At 31.0% G+C, this 13,622-nt stretch overlaps 2 protein-coding genes across 2 annotated transcripts; both read right to left on the reverse strand.

Annotated features, from left to right (window-relative positions):
- Nucleotides 1-1,131: 1,131 nt before the first annotated feature.
- Nucleotides 1,132-4,373, reverse strand: LOC101493148 (signal peptidase complex subunit 2). The gene is made up of 5 exons (XM_004490896.4): nt 4,164-4,373; nt 3,874-4,025; nt 3,210-3,291; nt 1,476-1,618; nt 1,132-1,375 (listed from the first exon to the last, which is right to left on the reverse strand). The coding sequence occupies exons 1-5, from the start codon at nt 4,242-4,244 to the stop codon at nt 1,279-1,281; spliced, it is 555 nt and encodes a 184-aa protein (XP_004490953.1). The 5' UTR covers nt 4,245-4,373; the 3' UTR covers nt 1,132-1,278.
- A 3,081-nt stretch (nt 4,374-7,454) lies between these two features.
- LOC101493478 (peroxisomal nicotinamide adenine dinucleotide carrier) lies at nt 7,455-13,108 on the reverse strand. Its single transcript, XM_004490898.4, has 11 exons — nt 12,837-13,108; nt 12,675-12,752; nt 12,141-12,215; nt 10,479-10,609; nt 10,286-10,340; nt 9,749-9,859; nt 9,370-9,438; nt 9,210-9,302; nt 9,021-9,089; nt 8,686-8,740; nt 7,455-7,907 (listed from the first exon to the last, which is right to left on the reverse strand). Exons 1-11 carry the CDS (start codon nt 12,915-12,917, stop codon nt 7,735-7,737), a joined length of 990 nt encoding a protein of 329 aa, XP_004490955.1. The 5' UTR covers nt 12,918-13,108; the 3' UTR covers nt 7,455-7,734.
- Nucleotides 13,109-13,622: the final 514 nt, after the last annotated feature.

A 13,622-nucleotide genomic window follows, 5' to 3' on the forward strand; every position in this document is an offset into this window, starting at 1 on the left:
GATGAGTATTTACCAAAATGAGATGAACTAATATTTACAAGAAATTAGATAAAAAAGACAGTACATGTTCATCAAGTTGGAGATGATCAATTCATATTAAGCAATTGTTCATCTCAGATGATCAATATGATTAATGGTTTAAAGTCATTCGGCTCCTCCTTATTAATTTTCGTTTCACTTATTTTTCTTGTGGATGGTTATGCAATGCACTTCATTTTTATGAGCTAAATTATTGTGGTAGGGACTGGCTCGAATAAATCAGAGAACCATTGATGACTTATGCACGGGTCATCGTTTTCACGGGTCTTCTATGTAGGTCCCTCTAATGCTACTTGCCTAAACACAATTTCCCTTTGACGTTGGCACTTGCATAGAGCAAGTAGTTTTATCAAGAGAAGTAGTGTTAGATTGATGGTGTGCAAAAAAGACAGCACCTTTGGACTTTGGTCGACACCATGGCCAGATTAAAACTCATGGGTGGAACTCCTCTGATGCAAAAATGATATAGTCTTTTTTTGGTAATAAAATAGGGCAAAGTCCAAGGTGAAAAAAAAATATTTCAAGACATACAAACACCAGATATGTCATCAAAAAATAGACTCAGCAACTCACTATTCAGTCTCTCTAGCCTCTATAACTAGAACATCAAAAAAATTCAAGAAAAAACTAATATTTGCTAGCTAATCCACGCTACAACTGTCTTCACGCCAAATATGGCTCGCCTGGACCTGCCAGTTTAAATGCATAAGCTCACAAATACGACGGACTAAATTGCACCACCACCTTTGATGTACTCTAATTAAACCTTGAAGCAAAGAGTGGATCGAGAGCACAAAATTACCCACAATAAGTTGAGATCCTAAATTACCCAACATGAGAACACTTGGTTAAACTAGCCACCCAACACAACCTTTAGGATTAATGTAAACCGATTAATAACTTGATAATGTATCTTACCAATGGACCACCCTCGAGGATGGTCCACCTCGAATTCATCCCTCTTCCTATATACTAAGCTTCGCTAATTAAATTTATTTTTCTACCAAAGTCTAAAAATAAAAGAATATAGAGAAAGAGAACCATCAAATGGTTTTAGGAACCTTTTCCTGTAAAATAAACTAAGAAGAAAAATGAGAATAAATTGTGTTCTAAATTTAGTGAAAGCTTGATTAACTCAATTTCATTTTAGGTGTTTAAAATGTATAGAAAAATGTAAACCATATCCAAATACATGTTTGTCCTCAAAAAAGCTATCGGCAGAACCAAGTAGTCTCCTTATCACTTGCTCTTCTTTGGTTCTTTTGTATATTGAGCTATCAGAGCTTCGACGTCCTTCCAGAGGAGGCCCTCAACTAAGACTCCATCCTTAGTAAACCTGCAATCCAAACAAAAATAGACTGCATGAATAATGATTCATAGGTCTGGTGTCAGTTTGCGAACATGCATATAAGGGATGCTAGGAAAGAGAGAAATACCACTCAGTAACACTTTTGGTAAGATGTACTGGTTCATTTGCAGAAATTGATTTTGGATCTGCACTTGCTATGGTAAGTGTGTACAAGTCAGAAAATCTAGGCAGTTTGGAGGAAACTTCCAAACCGGTACTGGTAAAGGATCCCTGTAAAAAATAAATAAATAAAATCCAAGTTATAATAGACGATACTCAAATTCAATTTTATAAAACAAAACATCAAAAGCTAAGTATCGTCTATGTCTTAAACTTCTGCTAAGAGAATAACATCAAAAGCATTACTTGATTTGATGACACAGTTCAAAGACAAACCTAAATCAATTTAGATAAATGAAAATAACATATTCTGGCACAGCCACTATAAAGACAAACAAGAAATATTTACAGTCTAGACCTTTAGTCCACGAAAAAAGTAAACATATAATAATATCATTACATGGGAAACTTATCGACAGATATCATGACTTGCTCTCTTTATTTCACTATTGAAAAATGAAGCAACATCCAAATTAAGATTCAAAGCAACTAAAACCCTAAAGAATTTTAGCAGTTTGGTCAACTCAAATTCAAGATGAAAATGAATGAAAGTTAGAATAACAGAGATAAAGGCACTATCATGGTCAAATTTTCAACTTATGAACACGCCATAGTCTGCATACTGAGCTAGTTTGCCTTATTTAACCCAATGCATGTGAAAAAACTATCCTGCAGCAACTTTATCAACTATTGAAATCCGACAAAAGGATAGAGAGAATATGATACAATGATACCAGGTTACATTTACCAGTACATAATAAAATGACAAATGTTCAATGCAACAGTTTCATAACACTAAACATCAGATAAATATTACTTGCTTGTCAAACAAAGATTAGTTTCATCTTTTTGTCAACTTTGTGTATGCCCCTTAGTAAAAAAAAACTGTGTATGCCCCGTTTAACACACAAGTGTTCTGCTTCATCTCTATCATGGCTATTGAGCTGAAACAGTCATGTTTAAATTATTGTATTTGTATGTATTATTGGGCCTTACTATTGCACAATCCTAATAAAACTAACCATACAAAAACATAAACGTTATTTGTCCTCTCAGAAAGACCAAAAGAAACTTGCCAATTGAAACAGTAAGTAAAGAATATACTCCTCTCTCTCTCTCACTCCCTCTCTCTAGTCTCTAACAGACACACAGTGACACAAAAATAGATTATAGATATATCATACAATTGTTAAATGTTATTTCAATTTATTTATTGGAAAGTGGATTAAAATGGTCAAATGAAAACAATGATTTAATAGTTTAATCAGTGCACAAAACAGGGGGCTGTAAAAATCTAGATTTTTTTTCCAAAATTGAATATACATCTAAAATATTCTAAAACAGATACTAGTACTCTATAACCTTTACTAATTGAAACCAAAGGGTCATAAAACATCACCACACATTAAACATTATGCAAAGGAGTGAGTGGTAGTATAGATTATGTGTTCCAAAAGTATTCTACGATTTTTATATCCAACACCAATGCAATAGAATGATATATAAATTAGGTATCCCCTCTTGGAGGGAGGTAGACGAAGCCTCGAATTTAAGAAACTTAGGAGGACAAGTCACCAATGCAATGCAAGTCAAACAAAGCATCTACTCTCCATATATAAATATAACTTTTTTTTACGCAAAATATAAATATAGCTTATAATAATTAAAAGGAGGTGTCTCAGCCATGTTTACAGAAACTTACAGCCAGAGGATAAGTAAACAAAATGGCGTTCTTCTCCTTAAAGTATATGATCAGCTGCAACAACCCGTTGAAGATTACATACGTAGGAGAGTCAAGGATCAAACAGCAATCAATCAGAAGAATGAGTAAAACATGTAAACACATACAACCCCTTTTTTCCTTTCCACATAAAGCATCAAATTCATTTAGCCAGGAACCTCATCAATTTATTTATTTTTGGTCAAACATCAACTTTCAAATTTGAACAATTCCCACATCCCACTCTACTTCAATGAGTTAATTCCCGTATATTTCATTTTCAATACACACTACTTCCAATTTGAACACACACCCTGCTACACCCAAAACAAAAGGTTCCTATTTTGAAATATCCTTAATTTTAGATGTTTACTCTTTGAAGCACATACACCTCTAATCCAAGACGTGTCTCAGTGCCTGACATGACACATCGAATTGATTACATTCAATTAATTCATTTCAGTGTAGTGTTTGTGTCTTTGTCGTTTCTGACGGTGTCCATATCCCATCCAAACTATAACCTAAACAACCCAAATTTTTCCTAACTAGACATTATCAATATATCATCAATCATATTTTTTTAATTAAACAAAACAATAAATAAATAAATAAATAAATAAATAAATAAAATGTATATAAAGGATATAAGGCGATGCAGGCAATGAGAAAATCCCTATTCTCAGGAAACTTCTTCTTATAAAACTGAGCGAAAAGAGCAATGATGATGATAACAGACCCAATCAACAACCTCACATTGCTCAATTTCACGTTTTCAACATATCCACGACTCGTTACAACCTACAATCAAAAAATTCGAACCACTTCAATCACAATCACTAAAGATAAAACATAATCAAACACAAAAGAAGAGAAAATTGGTCCAATATAAACAAGATCGAAAAGGGGGAAATGAGAGAGGGTTAGGGTTTAACAAACCTCAGAAACAGACTCATCGAGGATGTGTTTGATGGAGTTGTGATCTAACAGATTGGCTTTCTTCTGTGATTTGGATGCCATTGTCCGAATTTCTTCAAAATCTTTGAAAGACTTCAATTGACCCAAACAAGAACGCTGAAGAATTAAGAAATTTATAACAGTAACTGAATTGGTAGTGGTGCACACACTGTATTAAACCTCTGTTGTGTGCGTATTGCGCACTCCTCCACTTTTATACATTTTTTTTAATTGGATTAAATTATCCAACTCTTCGATTCATTAGTGTAAGAATGAGTAAATATTGTCATGCTGTCCAATCGGATAATTTCTTTTTGACAGGTTGTACAATCGCTTAATTAGGAAAACAAAAATGAAAAATGATGATGTGATGATATCTTTAAAAAAATAAAGTTAATATCTAATGGTCTAGATTTTAATTTGGACTCTGTTTGATCTTGAAGTGGATGATCCAGATGAGTATGATTGCATCTAATCTAAATTTCTAATTAAATTAGTAATTTAATTTGATTGATTAATAAATTTTAATTAAGAATTATTCATTTGATGGAATTTGAATTTTAAATTCTGATTTAAATAATATTTTATTAAATTTTAATTGAATGTAAAAAGTTTTACACAGTCGTCAAATTTTAACAAATCATGTGAATTATTTTATAAATAATTATAATAAAAAAAATAATTAACACCATAATAATTATGATTAATTGATTGTATAAAAAATATTTACACTCATGATATCTAAATTAAATTCATTTTACGTCTCTCTCAATCGAATTTTGTATTATTTAAAATTATTATGTACTATTTAAAGCTATTTTCACGTTCCTCTAAGTCAGAATGACGATAAAACAAATTACTACATACTAAATAACTAAAATGATAATAAATTTTATGGTTTATTTATTTAATAAATTAAAATATACTAAGAAAATATTTATGAATACTATACTATTTACATGGTCAATAAAGTAAAAATGGAAAATACCTTTTTGACTAAAAAAAGGAAATGGAAAATGCTTCAATAAATATAGTTTTTTAGGAGCTTAAATAAATATAGTTGAAAACATTTAATAACGTGGATGCTTCTTATTTGATACTATTTTGTAAAAAAGTAATAACTTTGTTTATTTTTAAATTTCATTCAAGGTTGTTTTATACAATTTAAGAAAATCAATAAATAAATTTTGTTAAATGAAACTAACTATATTTTTCGATTATCTTATAGTAGATAGTTTTTTTTTTATTTATTCAAAAGAATTCTCTATAGTAAATACTAGTTAGGACTATTAACTGGTAATATAATGAGTAATAGTTAATATTATATTGAAGTTTGAAAATAATAAATAAGTATAAATAATAATCTTACAAAATCAACACTTAAAAAGCCTTTTTTGGTACTAAACAAAGAGTAAAAGCCCTAACACTTAAAAATGTATACCACCATGGAAGGATTAAAAAATCTGGTTCTGTCTGTTCAACTTATTCCATAAGGTGTTGGCTATATGACCACTTCGAGTCACCAATTGGAACAAAAAATATAAAGCAATAAATAAATTATGTTTTGATACAAAAATTAGACACTAATAGAAGAGCAATGATATTGGACATCAAAAGTTGTACATCAGTGATTCTGTATAAAAATAAATCTAATGAGTGTTGTTTTGATTTAGAAAGAGAGAGAAATAATATAATATTGCAAATTATATTAAAATAAGGTGTCAAACATATTTTTAAGAATTTAATTTAAATAGTTTTTATACTATTAATAAATCATAATTATTATATCATTAAATATATTTGATTTTTATTAAAATTAACTCTAAAATCATCTTTATAAATAGTTTTGATGTGTTAATATACATTGTAACTACATAACTATTAATTCTGTTTTTAAATAATAGAAAGATTATAAAATCCATGTAATATATAAGTGTTGATTTGAATGGAAGATAGAGAAAATTAAAGAGAAGTAATAAAATAAAAATAAAAATTTGTATAGTAACAAGGTGTCAGTGTTAACTTGTTTTAAAATATATTTATTGGAAACAAATATATGGAAGAATATGAGAGTTTCATTTGGATCAAAAGGAGTATTTGAGAATGACATGATCTTCAAAGTATTTTATTTTTAGATAGAAATTTGATTTAATTTGTCAATTAAACGGATAGGTAAATATTAGGAGGATAATTTTCAATTTAGATCGGTCAATGAAATTTAAAACAAAACGAGTTAAATGATGGACATAAACATTAATAATCTGTTTAAAGATTTTAAAAAATAAAAACAAATAATTAATTTTTGGACAATTATTGAGTACTAGGATAAGGAATTAAAAAAATTTACATTGACATTCAATAAGAGTCTACTATTTCGCTACATCGCTCAACTTTTTATGTTATTTTGAAATATATAGTATGACATAGAAATATTATAATTTTTTTATTGGATATTAGTATAAAATAATTTTACTCTCGATAATGTATGACCATTAAACTCATAAGCTAATTATTTTTGTTTTTGCATGCATTTCTCGAACTACAATACTTTTATTATTAAGAGTGTCTCAAATCACTAATTAAGTGGTTGCAATCATCACCACACCATTAATATTAAAAATGACCGGTGAAACACTTCATTTACTACTTACCTTTCAAGACTTAACCTAATGAATAAATGTGTCTAATATACAAGAGTTTCATCATGATACTTTCAATAAATTCAGTTTAATATATAAAAATCTTATTTGGAGAAAAATGTATCTCTTAATATAAGACTCATTTTAAATTATTAGATAATTTTTAAATATCTCCCTACTTAACGCTATGAAATATATCTCGAGAGATGACTAATGAGAGTTGAACACATTTTATTTTTTTTTCTGAAGAGTTGAACACATTTTTTTTTCTGAAGAGTTGAACACATTAATATACAACAAAACATTTATATACCAAATAGATACATTTAAATATACTATACGTAGCACTCTGTTTTTATACGATTCTTTGTGATTATTTTTATGTGGATGTAGTTAATATGTGCGTGTGATATGTGTTAAGTGTTTGACATTTTAATGGAATCAGAAAGTTGTTTGTTATCGGACAAATAATAGAATTAACTAAGCAATTTCTACCAAATCACCAAGAACACTCATATATTGATAACCCTCATAAATTGTTGGTAGATTGTTTTCCACCTATTAATAAGTCTCATTTTGAAATTCTGTTCTCCACCGTTTAAATACAATTTTATGCCACAAAAAACAATACAACTTTCATATAATGAACACAAATTTTTATTATAAAACTCAAAATAAATATTATAATTGACAATCACGTGCCTTTTTGCATGTACTTTTAAACACGAAATTCCATTTAGGAGCATGTCTTAAAATAATATCCAAGGTGAAAGCCATATTCTAATCTTCTATTAAATGAGTTGCAAGCTTTCCAATGCCACAATCTATTTCCTATCACTAGAATGAATATGCCAAATAAACATGGTTCGTGAATTATCAATCTATGGGCAAAATTAAAATAAGTGATTCCCCATTCAAAGAGGCTTTGGCTTTGTAAGCAAGAAACGAGTCTGCTTAACAAGTTCTTCCTTCACCATGAACAAAACGGCTGCAGCTAGAACACTTTGTACAATTTTGGTTCCCATGCCTTTGTAAAATCCATTAAGCCCTTCATATCGGATCATCTTAATAATAGCATCCCATGTACCTGAATTTGAAGAACATGTAACTTTAGAAACGAAGCAAATAATGTTTCGAATTATAGTCTGTTTGGCAAGCCCGAATCACAAGCATATAGCAGACAGCTTATAATGAATGAGCTCACATAATCAAAATAGAGATGATTGATAGTAATTCTTTTTTTTTTTTTTTCCGCGAACTTATAGCGATTTTTTTTGTCTTACAAGAGATGATAAATTTTACCTTAATTAATTCACACAACTGTGAGGTCCCGAGTTTGAACCCGGGACAAGACGTTCAACCTAGCAATATCTGCATTTGCTAGTTGAGCTAAGATTTAAGGACACTTATAGCGATTTTTTACTTGCTTATAGTATTTATTTATCTGCTACTTCAAATAGCGTTTTTTCTCTGGTTTACCCTTATTATCTTAATTGAAAATATGTAATATTAATAAAAAAATATCTTTTGATATCATTTTATATTCATAAGCTAGTTCAACAGCTAATTTTACCAACCACAACACAACAAATTCAATCCGCTGTCATCTATTTATCTGTTATCCATTGTAAGTTCATCTTCTATTAGCTAGTTTGTCCATAGTCCGCTACTTTTTACCAAACTTAGTCCTTAAATCACTATAGTTTTGATTTTGTCCCTCACATGAGTTTTATAATGAATTAGCAATGGAGGGCTCCTAACATCACTTTTGGAAAACCAGACCAAAAAGTACAGATAAAACACACGGCAATTGGATTGTGAACCATATTCATAGTATAATAAGAAAAGACTGTCACAACTTAAACCTTCATAATTGTGTCTCTTGTCTCCATTTTTAACCTGTCTAGCTTGAAGCCTTGCCTGCAATAGCAACAAAAGTAACAAAATGAGATCAATATTTTGGATGCACATTCCTCATCTACTTTTCTCAGCTCCTCTCATCCCTTTGTTCTTAACACAAAGACATGACAAACAAGAAAGATATGCCGACACAATGGATTTAAGAAACCAGACATATTGATTAGTGTCAATTGAATATGTATAAGAACAAATAATTATCTAATATTTGAATTAAAATCATACATCATTGATAACCAGTTATTATATAAGCCAACACAGTGCAAAAACTGGTATGATATACCTTCACAACAAGAAGAGGATAGGTTACAACTGTTGCTCCAAGCTTAGCCAAAGCTCCAAGAAGAAATACCTAGTTAACACAAACCAATCTTTAATGTTGCAAAAATTTAAAAACCAACATAATAGAAAATATGCCAGTGAAAAATTGAGAGGGCCATTTCAACTACAGAAGTGAAATTAGAAAATATACCTCCAAAGCAGATACTCCATTGCTAGCATGTTCTTTTTTCAACTTTGCTAACAAGGTTTCGTACAACATGAACTGTATGGAAGGATTGCTAACCTGAGATAAATAACAACCAATCATCAAAACTACCCTTAGTGCGAAAAAGGATTCACTATCGACGTACCATGACCAATGTCGGCAACACACCCTTCCAGAAACCCAAAACTCCAGATTCATTATAAACTTCTTGAATCTGCAAATATGTATTGTTCCATCAGGCACAAATTATCTGAATTTGGAATAGTTTCCAGGAACAAGAGGATGGAGTTTTACAAAAAATTGGTGTACAATGATCAGCTATTCCAATTAATACATAAATGATGCAAAATTTTGCATACAAATCAAGAGCCTTGGATCAACACTATAAGCTCAGGACACCAAAAAATTCTCATCGGTAACTAGACAACTAGCATAACTTAAGAAACTTAATATGCCATACTAGTAATAATTCTTTTATACTAATAAGGTTATGGAGGCTATCAATAAAGATAGACTATACCTACCACATTGCTAGTTCCATAAGCAAGAGGCTCAAAGGTAGAAAGCATCTTTTGTTCAGTGGTGTCTGGCAACCGCCAATCAGAGAGACTTCTCTTCGACTCTTTTCTATGTGTCTGCACATAAAATGCATTGTTTTATGGAAAAAAAGTAAATAAATAAATAAACATAAAAGACAAATGTAAGACTTGTTTATATCTTATCCTAAAATAACTTTAACTTGACAAACCCCTTTTCGTGTACTCTCGAGACAGGTACCAAACCAGCTGTTAAATTCATATGTCCAAATAAGTGACAAAATTTATGAATCCATCTGTTCCAAGTTCATTTCTATATAAAGCCAACTGCTTCGAGAAATTCTTTAGGAGAAAGAGATAAATAGAACATCAATCTTTCCAATTTCTTTTGTACCAAAGCAACCAAATTCTAAAATCGAATAATGAGAAAGAAGTTTCCCACAGAAGTTAGCTGACGTCAAGTTGTCTCATTTTCATGTTTGGTGCATACAAGAATAGAGGTGAAAATCAACTAATGCTACTCACCTGCATGCGCGTAACAACTAGCCATATAGGATTCGTCAAGAGCACATTAACACAGCTGCACAAAAGATAGTAATTTGAGTCATACCATGTGAGTATCGAGAAATTACACAATCTGCAATTCTTACCAAATTTATTGGCAGAGGAAAAAATCAAACTAGAAACATAAAGGCGCTTTACAGACAGTAAATTTTACCCAGATAAAGCAGCAACAATAAGCGAGGAGATCATCCCAACGGAGCCATCACCATGGCCTAGCATTTTCTTCTCTAATGCAGCTTCTTCAGCTCTGTTCCTGAATATTTGATAGAAATAATAGTAAACACCCTGTACCATAAAATTGCAGAAATTAAATAAGGGGAAACCTATATATATATATATATATATATAAAAATAGAACAGGTTGCAAGAAAATTCATCAAGCAGGATACATTACTTATAAAACTTCAATTCATTTTGATTTAAGAACTAAAGGAGTAGCATCATAGACTGTCCAACATCAAAAACAAATTCTATATCATGAATTATTTATGGGAATTCAATGGGGAACTAGTTTTTTGTTCTTCTCAAATTTGTCTCGTTAACTTCACAAAGTCAAAGGCACGACACTTCAAAATGAAGGGATATCCGGTGTCTGACACATGTCAGTGTCCGACACTGATACGACACCTACATGTGGTTACATTCAATGACTTCCACATTCTTAGATTAAATCTTCCCGCATAGAAAAGAGACAAAGCCGTATGATTTTGGGTGATAAAGAACCAACAAAAAACATAAGCTCAATGTACTTGCAATTGCATATATAAGGAAATGGAAGAGTAGATATGAATGAGTTCATTAGAGAGAAAGTCAGAGTAGTAAGAACTAAAGGAGTAGCATCATAGACTGTCCAACATCAAAAACAAATTCTATATCATGAATTATTTATGGGAATTCAATGGGGAACTAGTTTTTTGTTCTTCTCAAATTTGTCTCGTTAACTTCACAAAGTCAAAGGCACGACACTTCAAAATGAAGGGATATCCGGTGTCTGACACATGTCAGTGTCCGACACTGATACGACACCTACATGTGGTTACATTCAATGACTTCCACATTCTTAGATTAAATCTTCCCGCATAAAAAAGAGACAAAGCCGTATGATTTTGGGTGATAAAGAACCAACAAAAAACATAAGCTCAATGTACTTGCAATTGCATATATAAGGAAATGGAAGAGTAGATATGAATGAGTTCATTAGAGAGAAAGTCAGAGTAGTAAGCATTATAGAGAAGATGGTAGTCTCATTTTAGGTGGTTTAGACATATCTGAAGACCCTACAAAAGCCCCAATAAAGAGAGAAGAATAAATGGAGGGTAGTCCAACAATTAAAGATATACGGAGACAAAAGAAAACTCTAGGTCAATCCATCAAAAAGGATTCAGATATAAACAATATATGATCACAAATGATTTACAGTAAAACATTATGACATTATTTACAATAAAACATCTAGTTGTGATTTTAACGGAGTCGCCCTAATTGGGAGGCTAAGAAACAAGAGACAAAATTTTGCTCATTAAGCCAAACCTAGGATTATTCCCACAGTTGGTCCAAAGGGTTAAAGTTGTGGGGATACCCTGACGAATTCACTAGTGTGTCAAAGGCTCTAATTACGGTGGTGGGTTCCAAATTAGATACAAGTACTGCATAGTGCATAACTATAGTTTTGCCACTCCTTCAACAACAAAATGAAATACATCAATAAATCAAATACACAAAACACGACTCAGTGTAAGATTACAAAGTTAAGAGGGGCAATCTGATATAAAAACCAACTATATCACCAAAACAATCATAGCTAAAAAGAGCTCACCTGAGATGTAGCTGTACCAACAAGTGATGGTGTCAAGCCTCCATACAATCGCTCCCACCCCTCTTGTTTCACAACCTACAATGAGTTCCCATAACTACAATCAGTCAATCATTACAAAAAAAATTGCCTAGTTTCCTTCAGTCCAAAATAACTCCATGTTAAGATTCACTTTTCCTCTATGAAAAGTAATTCTAAAGACTTAAAATTGATTTCGGATTTTTGGTATATCTGAAAATTGTCAATTAGAATTAGTTTTGCCTCTAGCATCCATTTTAACTTGAAGTTAAGATTTGGCCTTTTCGTCTCAAAGTATGATTTTTACAAACATAAATCATTTTACCTTAAATAAATACACTTTAAACTAAATCAATTTTACAAAATCAGTTCAATCAAAATCAATTTCCATCACCCTAAAACCAAACATACACTCAATATAAAGTTTCCATTTTTCTCTGATTACATGACGAGAAACAAAAAACCAACAATAAAAACTATACAATCACATGATCCTTGTGCTAAGAAAAAAACAGAAACCTGACACATTTGCTGAAAAGCTCCTAGATTCTTTTTGTCCTTCTTCGGATCACGATCTGTTTGTTGACGAGTGTTTACCTATAGATCATAAAAATAAAACAAACAAAAATCAATTTTTGTACACCTTAAGAAAAGAATAAAACTTCGAAACAAAAATCTTACAGTTTGAAGAGGGTATGTGATAAGTTGAGCAATGATCCCTCCTCCAGCTCCAGCCAATCCATTAATCAACGCGTCAGACATGTTTGTTTATTTTCTAGAGAAAATGAAAATCAAATTTGGGGGATGATTTTCTTCTTTTCAAGAAATCATGGTATCAAGAGAGAAGAAAGATGATGGTATAATTGTAATTTGAGAGAGACCGCGCTTATTAACAGTGAATTTGTATGTTTAGGGGTAGTTTGATGTTGCACGTGATTAAATGGTTTTGGTGTGAAGTCGTGGCGTTTGGGAAAAGGAAATGACATTAACGTTGTTAAGGTTGGTACGTATTGACCATTGTGCCCTTGATTGAAAGGAATATGCTGTTCGAATTTGCATTGGTATAATCGGTGAGGGCAATAGGTCGCCGGGACTATTTCATCTTGATATGTGTGTTTTTCAAGATAACTTATTTTGTGTTTGTTTTCTCACGAAAAAAGTTGATTTTCAAATAATTGATTATGGAAAATTGATTTGATTGTAAATAAATTGAATGTATAGGGAATTATGTTTCTGTGTGTTTATGTGGAACTTAATGGAAGGATAAATTTAAGGATATCAATTAATTTTAGAGATAAAATATACAAATTATAGGTTATAGTTAAAATCAATTCTAGAAGAAAAACTAATTATACATGAAAATAATGAAAATAACTGAATATGTTAAAATCAATTTTAGACATTTAGAATCAAATTTTTAGAAACAAACATAAGTTTACGAGGTAATTGAGTTATATAGAAGTCACA

This window comes from Cicer arietinum, chromosome 2 (assembly GCF_000331145.2).
Source record: "Cicer arietinum cultivar CDC Frontier isolate Library 1 chromosome 2, Cicar.CDCFrontier_v2.0, whole genome shotgun sequence".
NCBI classification, from domain to species: Eukaryota; Viridiplantae; Streptophyta; class Magnoliopsida; order Fabales; family Fabaceae; genus Cicer; species Cicer arietinum.